Raw genomic sequence first — 15,816 nt, 5'->3', positions numbered from 1 at the left:
TTGGTCAAAAAGAAGGTCCTTCCTATCCCCGTCCTGGGCGATAGTTACGACAGACGCGAGTCTATCAGGGTGGGGAGCAGTTTTTCTCCACTACAGCGCTCAGGGTACGTGGACTCAGCAAGAGTCCACTCTTCAGATCAATGTTCTTGAACACAGAGCAGTGTATCTTGCCCTACAATCCTTCCAACAGCGGCTGGAAAAGCAAGCATATCCGACTTCAGTCGGACAGCTCCACAGCGGTGGCATACATCAACCACCAAGGAAGAACGCGCAACCGGCAAGCCTTCCAGGAAGTCCGGCAGGTTCTGATGTGGGTGGAAGACACGGCATCCACCATATCCACAATTCACATCCCAAGTGTGGAAACTAGGAAGCTGACTTCCTAAGTCGCTGAGGTGTGGCCGAAAGAGTATGGTCTCCTCACCCGGACGGGTTTCAGGAGATCTGGCGCCGCTGACAGAGGCCGGACGTCGATCTAATGGCGTCACGGCACAACAACAATGTGCCAGCTTCATGGCACGGTTTCACAATCATCGAGCTCTGGCGGCAAACGCCTTAGTTCAGCATTGGTCGCAGTTCCAGCTACCTTAGGTGCCACCTCTGGCATTGTTGCCCAGAGTACTGCGCTAGATCAAGACCGACTGCGGCCGCGCCATCCTCGTCGCTACAAATTGGCCGAGGATGTTGTGGTACTCGGTTCTGTGGTGCCTCACGGTAGGCTAACCGGGGGCACTACCAGACCAATCAGACTGGCTGTCTCAAGGGCCATTCTTCCATTTGAATTCTACGGCCCTCAACCGGATGGTGTGGCATTGAGTCCTGGAACCTAGTGTCGTCAGGATTACCTCAGGACGTGGTTGCCACCATGAGACAGGCTAGCATACCAACGTCCGCCAAGATTGACCACAGGACGTGGAAGATGTTCTTATCTCGGTGCTCGGCGCAGGGTGTTTCTCCCTGGCCGGTTGCATCGTCTATGTTTCCTTCCTTCCTGCAATCTAGGTAGGAAAATGGGTTGTCGCTCAGTTCCCTTTAGGGACAAGTCTCAGCGCTATCTGTATTTTTTCAGAAACGACGACTTCCTCAGGTACGCACGTTCCTACGTGGAGTTTGTCTTCTCAGCACTCCGTACAAGCGGCCGTTAGAGCCCTGAGATCTGAACAAGGTTCTAATTGCTCTCCAGATGCCGCCTTTCGAGCCTTTGAAGGATGTCTCCCTTCCCGTTTTTCACGGGAAGTGGCCTTCTAGTAACGGTCTCGTCTCTTAGGAGAGTTTCCGAGCTAGCAACGCTCTCATACAAACTCCCTTCCTGGTCCTTCACCAGGACAGGGTAGTTCTGCGTCCGGTTCCGGAATTTCTCCCTAAGGTGGTATCCCATTTTCATATCAATCAGGATATCACCTCACCTTCTTTGTGTCCTCGTCCAGTCCATCAATTTCAGAAAGATTTGCATCTGTTGGTTCTGGTGAGAGCACTCAGGTTCTACTTCCCGCATGGCGCTCCTGCGCCACCCGGATGCACTCTTTGTCCTTGTCGCTGGTCGGCGTAAACAGTCGCAAGCTTCCAGATCCACCCTTGCTCGGGGGCTCGAGGAACCAATTCTTGAAACCTACAGTTCTACTGGGCTTCTGGTTCTCTCAAGGCCGAAGGCCCATTCTACCTGAGCCGTGGGTGCATCCTGGGCATTACGGCACCAGGCTACGGCTCAGCAGGTGTGTCAGGCACCCACCTGGTCGAGTCTACTTACTTTTACCAAGCATTATCAGATGCATACCTACGCTTCGGCAGACGCCAGCCTAGGTAGATAAGTCATTCAGGCGGCGGTTGGCCACCTGTAGGAGAGGGCCGTTTGACGGCCCTATCATGAGGTATTCTTTTACCCACCCAGGGATTGCTTTTGGACATCCCAATTGTCTGGGTCTCCCAATGGAGCGACAAAGAAGAAGGGAATTTTGTTTACTTACCGTAAATTCCTTTTCTTCTAGCTCCAATTGGGAGACCCAGCACCCGCCCTGTTTTCTCGGGGTTTTTCTGTTTTTTCGGGTACACATGTTGTTCATGTGGTATGGTTCAGTTCTCCGATGTTTCCTCGGATTGAATTGGTCTTTAAACCAGTTATTGGCTTTCCTCCTTCTTGCTTTGGCACTAAAACTGGTGAGCCAGTGATCCCACTGGGGGTGTATAGCCAGAAGGGGAGGGGCCTTACACTTTTAAGTGTAATACTTTGTGTGGCCTCCAGAGGCAATAGCTATACACCCAATTGTCTGGGTCTCCCAATTGGAGCTAGAAGAAAAGGAATTTACGGTAAGTAAACAAAATTCCCTTCTTTGCACCTGTCAATCAAATAGCAGTGCAGCATCCTAGCACTAGTATAGCACTGGTTTTACTTTATTTAGGAAAATCTTGCTCGTTGATCCTCTTTAAGGTAGAAAAGGATTTTCGCAGGCCTACATATACAGAACATCTGTGGTTGGTTCTCCAAGATGTTTGGAACAACCTCACTGACTAGTTCCTTCGAAAACTGTACAAGTGTACCTAGAAGAAGCGATGCTTTGATGCTTTTTTTCAAATTTTTGCACCAAAAACCTCCATTTCTTAGCAGGAATAACACTGCATAAAATGTGTTATTTATTTGTCCCCCACCATTCATTATACACCAGTTTCCCCCAAAGCTCCCCCATTCATTTGAATAAGTTAAAACGGGGAAAGAATTGACATACTGTAGATATAAAAATACTACAAATCTGTAAGGAAAAAATAAGCACCATGTGCATGGGATTATATAAATCAGTTTCTCTTTACTGGGACAGTAAACTGCTGCAGTTTAATGGTAAAAAAATGCAATGAAGAAATGCAACATGCGAATATACCCTAACTTTGCAGCATTTTCCCACCTGTCTTTTGCTCAGTATTGCATGGGAGGCAGAGTCCAGCTAGTGACAAAGGAAACACAGGAAGTAGTGTGTGGCATAAATGTTTTTTATTCTACTAAATCACAAATAGAGGGGGGAAAAAAAAAGGAAATTTCCATTTTCACCATATTTTTTTTTTCTCATAATCTAATATATAAAGCTGTGTGTGTGTGTGTGTGTGTGTGTGTGTGTGTGTGTGTGTCTGCTAAAGGAATCCGCACCGCCGCATTTATAATCAAGAAATTTTGCACAGACAACCCATGTGACGCGGGGAACGTCATAGACTATGTTTGGACTGGAAAATGTATCCCCGCGCTTTAGTTACTCTAAAAAAAAAAACTGCCTTCATTAAAGTCAATGGAGCTGCGAGCTATTAGGTTATTAATAGCAGCTGTGATTGGATGCTATAGGAACAAAATAAATTGTTAGTATAAGAAGCTTATGTGTGAGGTAATAAGATGTCGGTGGGGAGACTGATAGACACAGACAGGGAAAGAGAGACAGACTGGGGAAAGAGAGACAAGTAAAGAGACAGTGAAAGGGACAGACTGGGAAAGGGACAGAGACTAATACAGACACACAAAAAAGACAGACAAAAACTCGGAGAGAAACAGAGACAGTTACTATCCCAGGCAACACCCGGGTACTACAGCTAGTCTAATAAATAAATCTGAGCGTATGTGGGTTTTTTTGTGTGTGTCCGCTAAAGGAATCCGCACCGTCGCATTTACAATCCCTAAATTTTGCACAGACACACCATGTGACTCAGAGAACGTCATAGACCAGGGGTCTCAAACACGCGGCCCGCGGGCCGCATGCGGCCCCTGAGGCTGTTTGATGCGGCCCGCAGACCCCGTGACAATCGTGGCTCTATGCTGAGGGTCGGCGCCGGCTAAAAACTTTACTGCATTTGAATCCATCTGCGGTGCCGCGCAAGGAGCTGTCAGTTCTATCCCAGTTGCTGCTGCTGTCTGCCAATCAGATGCAAGGAGGTGACGTCATACAGCGACGTCACTTCCTTGCATCTGATTGGCAGGCAGCAGCCATTGGTCCAGACACAGCTCCTCTGCGCTGCACCGCAAATGGATTCAAATGCAGTGAAGTTCCTGCCGGCGCCGACCCTCCGCACAGAGCCGCGATCATCACGGGCCGCGACAAGCAGGTAAGTACTCAAGATCAGGACCCGCTGCGTGCTGGACACAGCGCGTCCTGATCGGCGAGGCCGCAAGTCTCCTCCTTAGGAGACCGCAGCTGCCCGTGCCTGCTATCAGGGGTTCGGGCCGCTGCGGTCTCCTCGCTGTGCTCTGCCTAGGGAGGACGCTTCAGACGCCGCAGCATAAATTCACATGCTGCGGCCTCTGGAAGCCACACTGCAGTTCCGTTTTCACTGCGGGCCGTACACGCACAGTGGGCATGGGATTTTTAGAAATCCCATGCCCACTGTGCTTTTACCATACATAGCAGGGTTTTGGACGCAGCTGAAGCATGCTGCATCCAAAACTCTGCAAGTACTGATCGTGGGCACACAGGGAACGGAGGAAAGGTGAGGAGATTTTTTTTTTTGTTTGCGTATTACTAAAGGATGGGCAGAATACTACAGGGATGGGCAGAATATTACAGGGATGGGCAGAATACCACAGGGATGGGCAGAATACTACAGGGATGGGCAGAATACTACAGGGATGGGCAGAATACTACAGGGATGGGAAGAATACTACAGGGATGGGCAGAATATTACAGGGATGGGCAGAATACTACAGGGATGGGCAGAATACTACAGGGATGGGCAGAATACTACAGGGATGGGCAGAATACTACAGGGATGGGCAGAATACTACAGGGATGGGCAGAATACTACAGGGATGGGCAGAATACTACAGGGATGGGCAGAATGCTACAGGGATGGGCAGAATGCTACAGGGATGGGCAGAATGCTACAGGGATGGGCAGAATGCTACAGGGATGGGCAGAATGCTACAGGGATGGGCAGAATGCTACAGGGATGGGCAGAATGCTACAGGGATGGGCAGAATGCTACAGGGATGGGCAGAATGCTACAGGGATGGGCAGAATGCTACAGGGATGGGCAGAATGCTACAGGGATGGGCTGAATGCTACAGGGATGGGCAGAATGCTACAGGGATGGGCTGAATGCTACAGGGATGGGCTGAATGCTACAGGGATGGGCTGAATACTACAGGGATGGGCTGAATACTACAGGGATGGGCTGAATACTACAGGGATGGCCACAATACTACAAGGGTGGGCAGAATACTACAGGGATGGCCACAATACTACAAGGGTGGGCAGAATACTACAGGGATGGCCCCAATACTACAAGGGTGGGCAGAATACTACAGGGATGGCCACAATACTACAAGGGTGGCCACAATACTACAAGGGTGGCCACAATACTACAGGGATGGCCACAATACTACAGGGATGGCCACAATACTACAGGGATGGGCAGAATACTACAGCGATGGCCACAATACTACAGGGATGGCCACAATACTACAGGGATGGCCACAATACTACAGGGATGGCCACAATACTACAGGGATGGGCAGAATACTACAGGGATGGGCAGAATGCTACAGGGATGGGCAGAATGCTACAGGGATGGGCAGAATGCTACAGGGATGGGCACAATGCTACAGGGATGGGCACAATACTACAGGGATGGGCACAATACTACAGGGATGGGCTGAATACTACAGGGATGGCCACAATACTACAAGGGTGGGCAGAATACTACAGGGATGGCCACAATACTACAAGGGTGGGCAGAATACTACAGGGATGGCCACAATACTACAAGGGTGGGCAGAATACTACAGGGATGGCCACAATACTACAAGGGTGGGCAGAATACTACAGGGATGGCCACAATACTACAGGGATGGCCACAATACTACAGGGATGGCCACAATACTACAGGGATGGGCAGAATACTACAGGGATGGCCACAATACTACAAGGGTGGGCAGAATACTACAGGGATGGCCACAATACTACAAGGGTGGGCAGAATACTACAGGGATGGCCACAATACTACAGGGATGGGCAGAATACTACAGGGATGGCCACAATACTACAAGGGTGGGCAGAATACTACAGGGATGGCCACAATACTACAAGGGTGGGCAGAATACTACAGGGATGGCCACAATACTACAAGGGTGGGCAGAATACTACAGGGATGGGTAGAATACTACAGGGATGGCCACAATACTACAGGGATGGGTAGAATACTACAGGGATGGCCACAATACTACAAGGGTGGGCAGAATACTACAGGGATGGCCACAATACTACAAGGGTGGGCAGAATACTACAGGGATGGCCACAATACTACAAGGGTGGGCAGAATACTACAGGGATGGCCACAATACTACAGGGATGGCCACAATACTACAGGGATGGCCACAATACTACAGGGATGGGCAGAATACTACAGGGATGGCCACAATACTACAAGGGTGGGCAGAATACTACAGGGATGGCCACAATACTACAAGGGTGGGCAGAATACTACAGGGATGGCCACAATACTACAGGGATGGGCAGAATACTACAGGGATGGCCACAATACTACAAGGGTGGGCAGAATACTACAGGGATGGCCACAATACTACAAGGGTGGGCAGAATACTACAGGGATGGCCACAATACTACAAGGGTGGGCAGAATACTACAGGGATGGGTAGAATACTACAGGGATGGCCACAATACTACAGGGATGGGTAGAATACTACATGGATGGGCAGAATACTACAGGGATGGCCACAATACTACAAAGGTGGCCACAATACTACAGGGATGGCCACAATACTACAAGGATGGGCAGAATACTACAGGGATGGGCAGAATACTACAGGGATGGCCACAATACTACAGGGATGGCCACAATACTACAGGGATGGGCAGAATACTACAGGGATGGCCACAATACTACAGGGATGGCCACAATACTACAGGGATGGCCACAATACTACAGGGATGGGCAGAATACTACAGGGATGGCCACAATACTACAAGGGTGGGCAGAATACTACAGGGATGGCCACAATACTACAAGGGTGGGCAGAATACTACAGGGATGGCCACAATACTACAGGGATGGGCAGAATACTACAGGGATGGCCACAATACTACAGGGATGGCCACAATACTACAGGGATGGCCACAATACTACAGGGATGGCCACAATACTACAGGGATGGGCAGAATACTACAGGGATGGCCACAATACTACAGGGATGGGCAGAATACTACAGGGATGGCCACAATACTACAAGGGTGGGCACAATACTACAGGGATGGCCACAATACTACAGGGATGGCCACAATACTACAAGGGTGGGCAGAATACTACAGGGATGGCCACAATACTACAAGGGTGGGCAGAATACTACAGGGATGGCCACAATACTACAGGGATGGGCAGAATACTACAGGGATGGCCACAATACTACAGGGATGGGCAGAATACTACAGGGATGGCCACAATACTACAAGGGTGGGCAGAATACTACAGGGATGGCCACAATACTACAAGGGTGGGCAGAATACTACAGGGATGGCCACAATACTACAAGGGTGGGCAGAATACTACAGGGATGGCCACAATACTACAGGGATGGGTAGAATACTACAGGGATGGCCACAATACTACAGGGATGGGTAGAATACTACATGGATGGGCAGAATACTACAGGGATGGCCACAATACTACAAAGGTGGGCAGAATACTACAGGGATGGCCACAATACTACAAGGATGGGCAGAATACTACAGGGATGGCCACAATACTACAAGGATGGGCAGAATACTACAGAGATGGCCACAATACTACAAGGGTGGGCAGAATACTACAGGGATGGGCTGAATGCTACAGGGATGGGCTGAATGCTACAGGGATGGGCTGAATGCTACAGGGATGGGCTGAATGCTACAGGGATGGGCTGAATGCTACAGGGATGGGCTGAATGCTACAGGGATGGGCTGAATGCTACAGGGATGGGCTGAATGCTACAGGGATGGGCTGAATACTACAGGGATGGGCTGAATACTACAGGGATGGCCACAATACTACAAGGGTGGGCAGAATATTACAGGGATGGCCACAATACTACAAGGGTGGGCAGAATACTACAGGGATGGCCACAATACTACAGGGATGGCCACAATACTACAGGGATGGCCACAATACTACAGGGATGGCCACAATACTACAGGGATGGCCACAATACTACAGGGATGGCCACAATACTACAGGGATGGCCACAATACTACAGGGATGGCCACAATACTACAGGGATGGCCACAATACTACAGGGATGGCCACAATACTACGGGAATTGGCAGAATACTACAGAGCACAATACTACAAGGATGAGCACAATACTACAAGGATGAGCACAATACTACAAGGATGAGCACAATACTACAAGGATGAGCACAATACTACAAGGATGAGCACAATACTACAAGGATGAGCACAATACTACAAGGATGAGCACAATACTACAAGGATTGGAACAATATTACTGGGCACAATACTACAAGGATGGGCACAATACTACAAGGATGGGCACAATACTACAAGGATGAGCACAATACTACAAGGATTGGAACAATATTACTGGGCACAATACTACAAGGATGGGCACAATACTACAAGGATGAGCACAATACTACAAGGATTGGAACAATATTACTGGGCACAATACTACAGGGCACAAGGATGGGCACTATACTACTGGGCACAATACCACAAGGATGAGCACCTTACTACAGGGCACACGGATGGGCACATTACTACAAGATTTTGGCTAAGATTACTATATGATGCTGCTAATTGTAAAACAATTACAAGAAGGTGATAAAATGTAAAAAAAAAAAAAAAATCCTAAAGCATGACTTTTTTTATTTACATTAAAAATGCTTTTCTGTATATAAACTTAACAAAAAAAGTGCACGTTTGTTATAATAAACAAGCGAAAAATGTTTACAAAAGTGATCCAAGATGTATAGAAAAAAAAACATGGATTCATTAAAAATGTTCACTTTGTCCTGCAAATAATGCGGCCCCCCTCATTTTTTTTTTCTATATGCGGCCCATACACCCAGCTGAGTTTGAGACCCCTGTCATAGACTATGTTATGATGGGAAAATGTAACCCCGTGCTTTACAGTTAGACTCAAAAAAAACAAAACGCCTCCATTAGTCAATGGACCTGTAAGCTAAAGGTTATTAATAGGAGCTATGATTGGTTGCTATAGGCAACAAAAAAAGTTGTTAGTATAAGAAGCTTATGTGTGAGTTAATCAGATGACGGTGGGGAGACGGATAGAGAGAGACAGAAAAAGACAGAGTAAGAGAGAGACAGACACAGACAGACGGGAAAAGAGACAGATGGCCGGGCAGAGACTGGGAGAGACAGTTACTATCACGGGCAATGCAGGGTACTACAGCTAGTTCTCTTTATAAAATGTGAAGAAAGAAAATGCCGGATGCCAGTTCTGTTTTTATACCAGACTCAAGACCCATCCTTGCCTCGAGGGAAAAAAAAAATTAGGCTAAAACAAACAAAAATAAAATACTCCCCTTTAGAATGTGCCACAATGAAAGGTGAAATTTTGCAGCGGACATTCAGGCATCAAAAGGCATTGGTCTTCAAATGGTTAAAGGGACACTTCAAAAAAGCTAATACTTCCTTATACTTCGTACAAGGTTTCGAGGGCCAGGCTGTGTCTTCAGTTTCTCAGCTCTGAAGCTCATCATTTTTTGCCTCTGGTTTGCAAATCCTGGCTCATGGGTAAAAAATTGAGACTAAACATTGTTTTCAACTGTTTGTCTTCCTGACAGATCCTGAGCCCCGAGGAGATTGAGAGGTACGTCGCAGAGATTGAAAAGGAGAAGGAAGAGAATGAGAAGAAGAAACAGAAGAAGACATAACTTATTCTACTGGACAATACTGTGTAAATCAGTCCGACAATAAATGTTTTTCTTTATTAAATTTCTCTAAGAGCTCGGAGTCTGGTATTTGGTTTGCAGCAGATCCTCCTCAAGACTTGTTTCTGAGGAATAACTTGTATGTCAATTCATTAACGTGTTGAATTATTGGAGCTCATTTTAGTATATCGTCATTATGATTATAGATTACTCAATGTATCATTATTAAAGATGAGCAGAGCCGTTGAAGTTCGGTTCTACTGGCTGGTTCAGCTGGACTTTAGATAAAGTTCGGCTTGGGACCCGAGTTGACCTGAACATAAATGGAAGTCACTAATTTGTCAGTTCGTGTCTCTGCCAACACCTAGCCAGCCATAAACAGATCATTTCCGGGAGCAAAGTGTGTATATATATATATATATATATATCTATATAAATCTAATATATGAAGCTGAATGTGTGTATGTACAGTGTGTGTGTGTGTGTGTATGTCTGGGATTGGCATCTGCACTGTCGCAGCCACAAAATTTTGCACACTCACACGTCTGGACCCCCAGAGCGTCATAGGCTATGTTGTGAGGCGAAATTTTAACCCCGCACGTTTCAATTTACCAATCAATTTTGCCCCTATCTACATAGTGGGGAAAAAGTGAAACGAAAAGTGTATCTGCACCGTCGCATTTACAATCACAAAATTTTACACAGACACCTCATGTGACCCAGGGAACGTCGTAGACTATGTTTTGACAGGAAAATGTAACCCCGCGCTTTACAGTTACTTTCCAAAAAATATGCCTCAAAGTAAATGGAGCCTGGAACTACAGGTTATTAGTAGGAGCTGTGATTGGTTGCTATAGGAACAAAAGACATTCATAGTATAAGAAGCTTATGTGAGGTAATAAGATGTCGGTGGGGAGACGGATAGCGAGAGACATAGACAGACAGAGAGACAGACGTGGAAAGAGACAGAGACGGACGTGGAAAGAGACAGAGACGGACAGAGACGGACAGAGACGGACAGAGACGGACAGAGACGGACAGAGACGGACAGAGACGGACAGAGACGGACAGAGACGGACAGAGACGGACAGAGACGGACAGAGACGGACAGAGACGGACAGAGACGGACAGAGACGGACAGAGACGGACAGAGACGGACAGAGACGGACAGAGACGGACAGAGACGGACAGAGACGGACGTGGAAAGAGACAGAGACGGACGTGGAAAGAGACAGAGACGGACGTGGAAAGAGACAGAGACGGACGTGGAAAGAGACAGAGACGGACGTGGAAAGAGACAGAGACGGACAGAGAGAGACAGAGACGGACAGAGAGAGACAGAGACGGACAGAGAGAGACAGACGTGGAAAGAGACAGAGACAGACGTGGAAAGAGACGGACAGAGAGAGACAGACGTGGAAAGAGACAGACGTGGAAAGAGACAGACGTGGAAAGAGACAGACGTGGAAAGAGACAGACGTGGAAAGAGACAGACGTGGAAAGAGACAGACGTGGAAAGAGACAGACGTGGAAAGAGACAGAGACGGACAGAGACGGACAGAGAGAGACAGAGACGGACAGAGAGAGACAGAGACGGACAGAGAGAGACAGAGACGGACAGAGAGAGACAGACAGAGAGAGACAGACGTGGAAAGAGACAGGCGTGGAAAGAGACAGACGGACGTGGAAAGAGACAGACGGACAGAGAGAGACAGACGTGGAGAGAGACAGACAGAGAGAGACAGACAGACAGAGAGAGACAGATGTGGAAAGAGACAGACAGAGAGAGACAGACGTGGAAAGAGACAGACGTGGAAAGAGACAGACGTGGAAAGAGACAGACGTGGAAAGAGACAGACGTGGAAAGAGACAGACGTGGAAAGAGACAGAGACGGACAGAGAGAGACAGAGACGGACAGAGAGAGACAGAGACGGACAGAGAGAGACAGAGACGGACAGAGAGAGACAGAGACGGACAGAGAGAGACAGAGACGGACAGAGAGAGACAGAGACGGACAGAGAGAGACAGAGACGGACAGAGAGAGACAGAGACGGACAGAGAGAGACAGAGACGGACAGAGAGAGACAGAGACGGACAGAGAGAGACCGAGACGGACAGAGAGAGACAGAGACAGACAGAGAGAGACAGACAGACAGAGAGAGACAGACAGACAGAGAGAGACAGACAGACAGAGAGAGACAGACAGACAGAGAGAGACAGACAGACAGAGAGAGACAGACAGACAGAGACAGACAGACAGAGAGAGACAGACAGAGAGAGACAGACGTGGAAAGAGACAGACGTGGAAAGAGACAGAGAGAGACAGAGACGGACAGAGAGAGACAGAGACGGACAGAGAGAGACAGAGACGGACAGAGAGAGACAGAGACGGACAGAGAGAGACAGAGACGGACAGAGAGAGACAGAGACGGACAGAGAGAGACAGAGACGGACAGAGAGAGACAGAGACGGACAGAGAGAGACAGAGACGGACAGAGAGAGACAGAGACGGACAGAGAGAGACAGAGACGGACAGAGAGAGACAGAGACGGACAGAGAGAGACAGAGACTGACAGAGAGAGACAGAGACGGACAGAGAGAGACAGAGACGGACAGAGAGAGACAGACAGAGAGAGACAGACGTGGAAAGAGACAGGCGTGGAAAGAGACAGACGGACGTGGAAAGAGACAGACGGACAGAGAGAGACAGACGTGGAGAGAGACAGACAGAGAGAGACAGACAGACAGAGAGAGACAGATGTGGAAAGAGACAGACAGAGAGAGACAGACGTGGAAAGAGACAGACGTGGAAAGAGACAGACGTGGAAAGAGACAGACGTGGAAAGAGACAGACGTGGAAAGAGACAGACGTGGAAAGAGACAGACGTGGAAAGAGACAGACGTGGAAAGAGACAGACGGACAGAGAGAGACAGAGACGGACAGAGAGAGACAGAGACGGACAGAGAGAGACAGAGACGGACAGAGAGAGACAGAGACGGACAGAGAGAGACAGAGACGGACAGAGAGAGACAGAGACAGACAGACAGAGAGAGACAGACAGACAGAGAGAGACAGACAGACAGAGAGAGACAGACAGACAGAGAGAGACAGACAGACAGAGAGAGACAGACAGACAGAGAGAGACAGACAGACAGAGAGAGACAGACAGACAGAGAGAGACAGACAGACAGAGAGAGACAGACAGACAGAGAGAGACAGACAGAGAGAGACAGACGTGGAAAGAGACAGACGTGGAAAGAGACAGAGAGAGACAGAGAGAGACAGAGACGGACAGAGAGAGACAGAGACGGACAGAGAGAGACAGAGACGGACAGAGAGAGACAGAGACGGACAGAGAGAGACAGAGACGGACAGAGAGAGACAGAGACGGACAGAGAGAGACAGAGACGGACAGAGAGAGACAGAGACGGACAGAGAGAGACAGAGACGGACAGAGAGAGACAGAGACGGACAGAGAGAGACAGAGACTGACAGAGAGAGACAGAGACTGACAGAGAGAGACAGAGACTGACAGAGAGAGACAGAGACTGACAGAGAGAGACAGAGACTGACAGAGAGAGACAGAGACGGACAGAGAGAGACAGAGACGGACAGAGAGAGACAGACGTGGAGAGAGACAGACGTGGAAAGAGACAGAGACAGATGTGGAAAGCGACAGAGACAGATGTGGAAAGCGACAGAGACAGATGTGGAAAGCGACAGAGACAGATGTGGAAAGCGACAGAGACAGATGTGGAAAGCGACAGAGACAGATGTGGAAAGCGACAGAGACAGATGTGGAAAGCGACCGAGACAGATGTGGAAAGCGACCGAGACAGATGTGGAAAGCGACCGAGACAGACCTAGAAAGAGACAGATGGGGAAAGAAAGAGAGATGGAGACATACAAAAAAAGAGACAGCCAGAGACAGAGCTGGAAGAGACAGACTGAGCACATTACTTGGCCAATTTAGTTAAATCTGTGTCTAATATCTGTGGTGTTGAAATATATGTTGTGAAATGCTTCTATTAGCTTAGTTTTTGCCTTTTAATAATTACATTTCTATTTGTTTTGTGGTTTTTGTGTGCAGAATACATTTTTGTTAATACATTCTATTTTGTTAACAACAGTTATTAACCGGGGCGAAGCCGGGTAGTACAGCTAGTGTGTATATGTATAAGTATACACTACATCCAATAACTCTGTGGTTACCCCCCGTGCGAGCCATTAATACGTAGCTTGCACAAGGCTGAGCACGGAGTGTAGCAGAGCACAGCGATGATCACGCAAGTGGTTTGCATATGTAAAGCATTCAAACGCTGTTTTTTTGTGGGTTTTTTTTTAAGTTTGTGTTTGGTATGAACACCAAACCTCGGGTTCGCTCATCTCTATTATCATTATATGTAAACAACTGGGGGCAAAACCACGCAGAACGTCCAAACACCCGCACCAACCTCATGGGTTTTATACTGGTTAGCAATAGCTGCAGTTTTTCTTGTAAAACTGTGTGGCTGCTCTTAATGTAAAAACTGCTCTAAACTGCATGTCAATACATTTTATTTATTTTTTTCCCCACCTAACAGCTGGTAAATGAGGCTTTACCTCAAGGCTACATGCCTACATAGTGTAAATGCAATTGTTTATTTGCAGAAATATATTGCATCTTACAGCGTCAGCAGATTTTAGAAATTTTGTGCACATTGTGAAAAATATCCTGTGGCCAAAGTGACGAGTGCTGTGCATTTGAGGTCCTCAGTATGTCAATTTAAAGGGAATCTGTCACCACTTTGACCTTTTTAAACTGTTAATATGGGCATACAGGTTATAGGATGCTGACATTAGTCTTACCTGTATGCCTCATATCGGATACCTTGTTTTGAAATATCTTTTACTGCTTTATGCTAATTAGTTGTTCCAGGCTTTGGGGCGTATGCTGCCTGGAAGATAGCCCTGCATCCGCACTTCCTCAGCATTGTTTTCGCCGCCCATTATCATCAGTCTGCCTGTGACATGTAGTTCCTGCTTTGGAATCCCGTGCCTGCTCACTAAAAGTTAAGCAAAATAGAGATTAAAACAGGAAAGTTATACTTACCGCGTCTCCTGCGCGGCTGTCACACTACTTGTGGATCTACTCGTTAATCTTAATGCATATTTAATGTATATTTACTGTTTCTTCGGCGCTCCATTGGGAGACCCAGACGATTGGGTGTATAGCTACTGCCTCCGGAGGCCACACAAAGCATTACACTAAAAAGTGTAAGGCCCCTCCCCTTCTGGCTATACACCCCCCGTGGGATCACGGGCTGCTCAGTTTTCAAGCTTTGTGCGAAGGAGGTCAGACATCCACGCATAGCTCCACTGTTTAGTCAGCAGTAGCTGCTGACTATATCGGATGGAAGAAAAGAGGGCCCATGCAAAAGGCCCCCAGCATGCTCCCTTCTCACCCCACTCTTATGGCGGTGTTTGTTAAGGTTGAGGTACTCATTGCGGGTACGGAGGCTGGAGCCCACATGCTGTTTTTCCTTCCCCATCCCCCTGAGGGCTCTGGCGAAGTGGGATCTTACCGGCCTCCAGACTCTGAGGCCGCGCTCCATCCACAGACCCGGAGATCCTGCTGGATACGGAGCTGGGTACCGTCAGGGACAAGGCCCTGCAACATTCAGGTACTCTGTGTCCCCGTACAGACAGGCACAGACACACTTCAGCGTTGCTGGGTGTTCTAGTGCGCCGGGGACAGTAGCGCTGCGCGCTGGGGTTATACTCACTGCAGCTTAGCTGAGTGAGTTTATGTGTGGGGAACTACCGCGCCGGCCGCCACGGAGACTGCGGCGCGGCTGCGACTTGTGGTGCGCCGGGGACTTCGCGCCGACCGTGCTTTTACGACGGCAGCGCTTATAAATCTAGTCCCCGGCTTCTGCGGCCTAGTTACGTTTCGTTCCCGC

The 15,816-nt window shown here is 48.2% G+C and overlaps 1 protein-coding gene across 1 annotated transcript in view; it reads left to right on the top strand.

The window, feature by feature from the left end:
* Positions 1-9,940, top strand: part of PSMA7 (proteasome 20S subunit alpha 7) — a 28,308-nt gene extending 18,368 nt beyond the window's left edge. The window contains exon 7 of the mRNA XM_075347766.1: positions 9,786-9,940. Within this exon, the coding sequence (XP_075203881.1) occupies positions 9,786-9,875 (90 nt within the window). The 3' untranslated portion in view covers positions 9,876-9,940. The remainder of the gene's footprint in view (positions 1-9,785) is intronic.
* Positions 9,941-15,816: the final 5,876 nt, after the last annotated feature.

This window comes from Anomaloglossus baeobatrachus, chromosome 5 (assembly GCF_048569485.1).
Source record: "Anomaloglossus baeobatrachus isolate aAnoBae1 chromosome 5, aAnoBae1.hap1, whole genome shotgun sequence".
In the NCBI taxonomy this organism is placed as follows: domain Eukaryota; kingdom Metazoa; phylum Chordata; class Amphibia; order Anura; family Aromobatidae; genus Anomaloglossus; species Anomaloglossus baeobatrachus.
The sequence above is the reverse complement of the archived record's forward strand: the minus strand, read 5'-3'. Positions and strand labels throughout refer to the sequence as shown.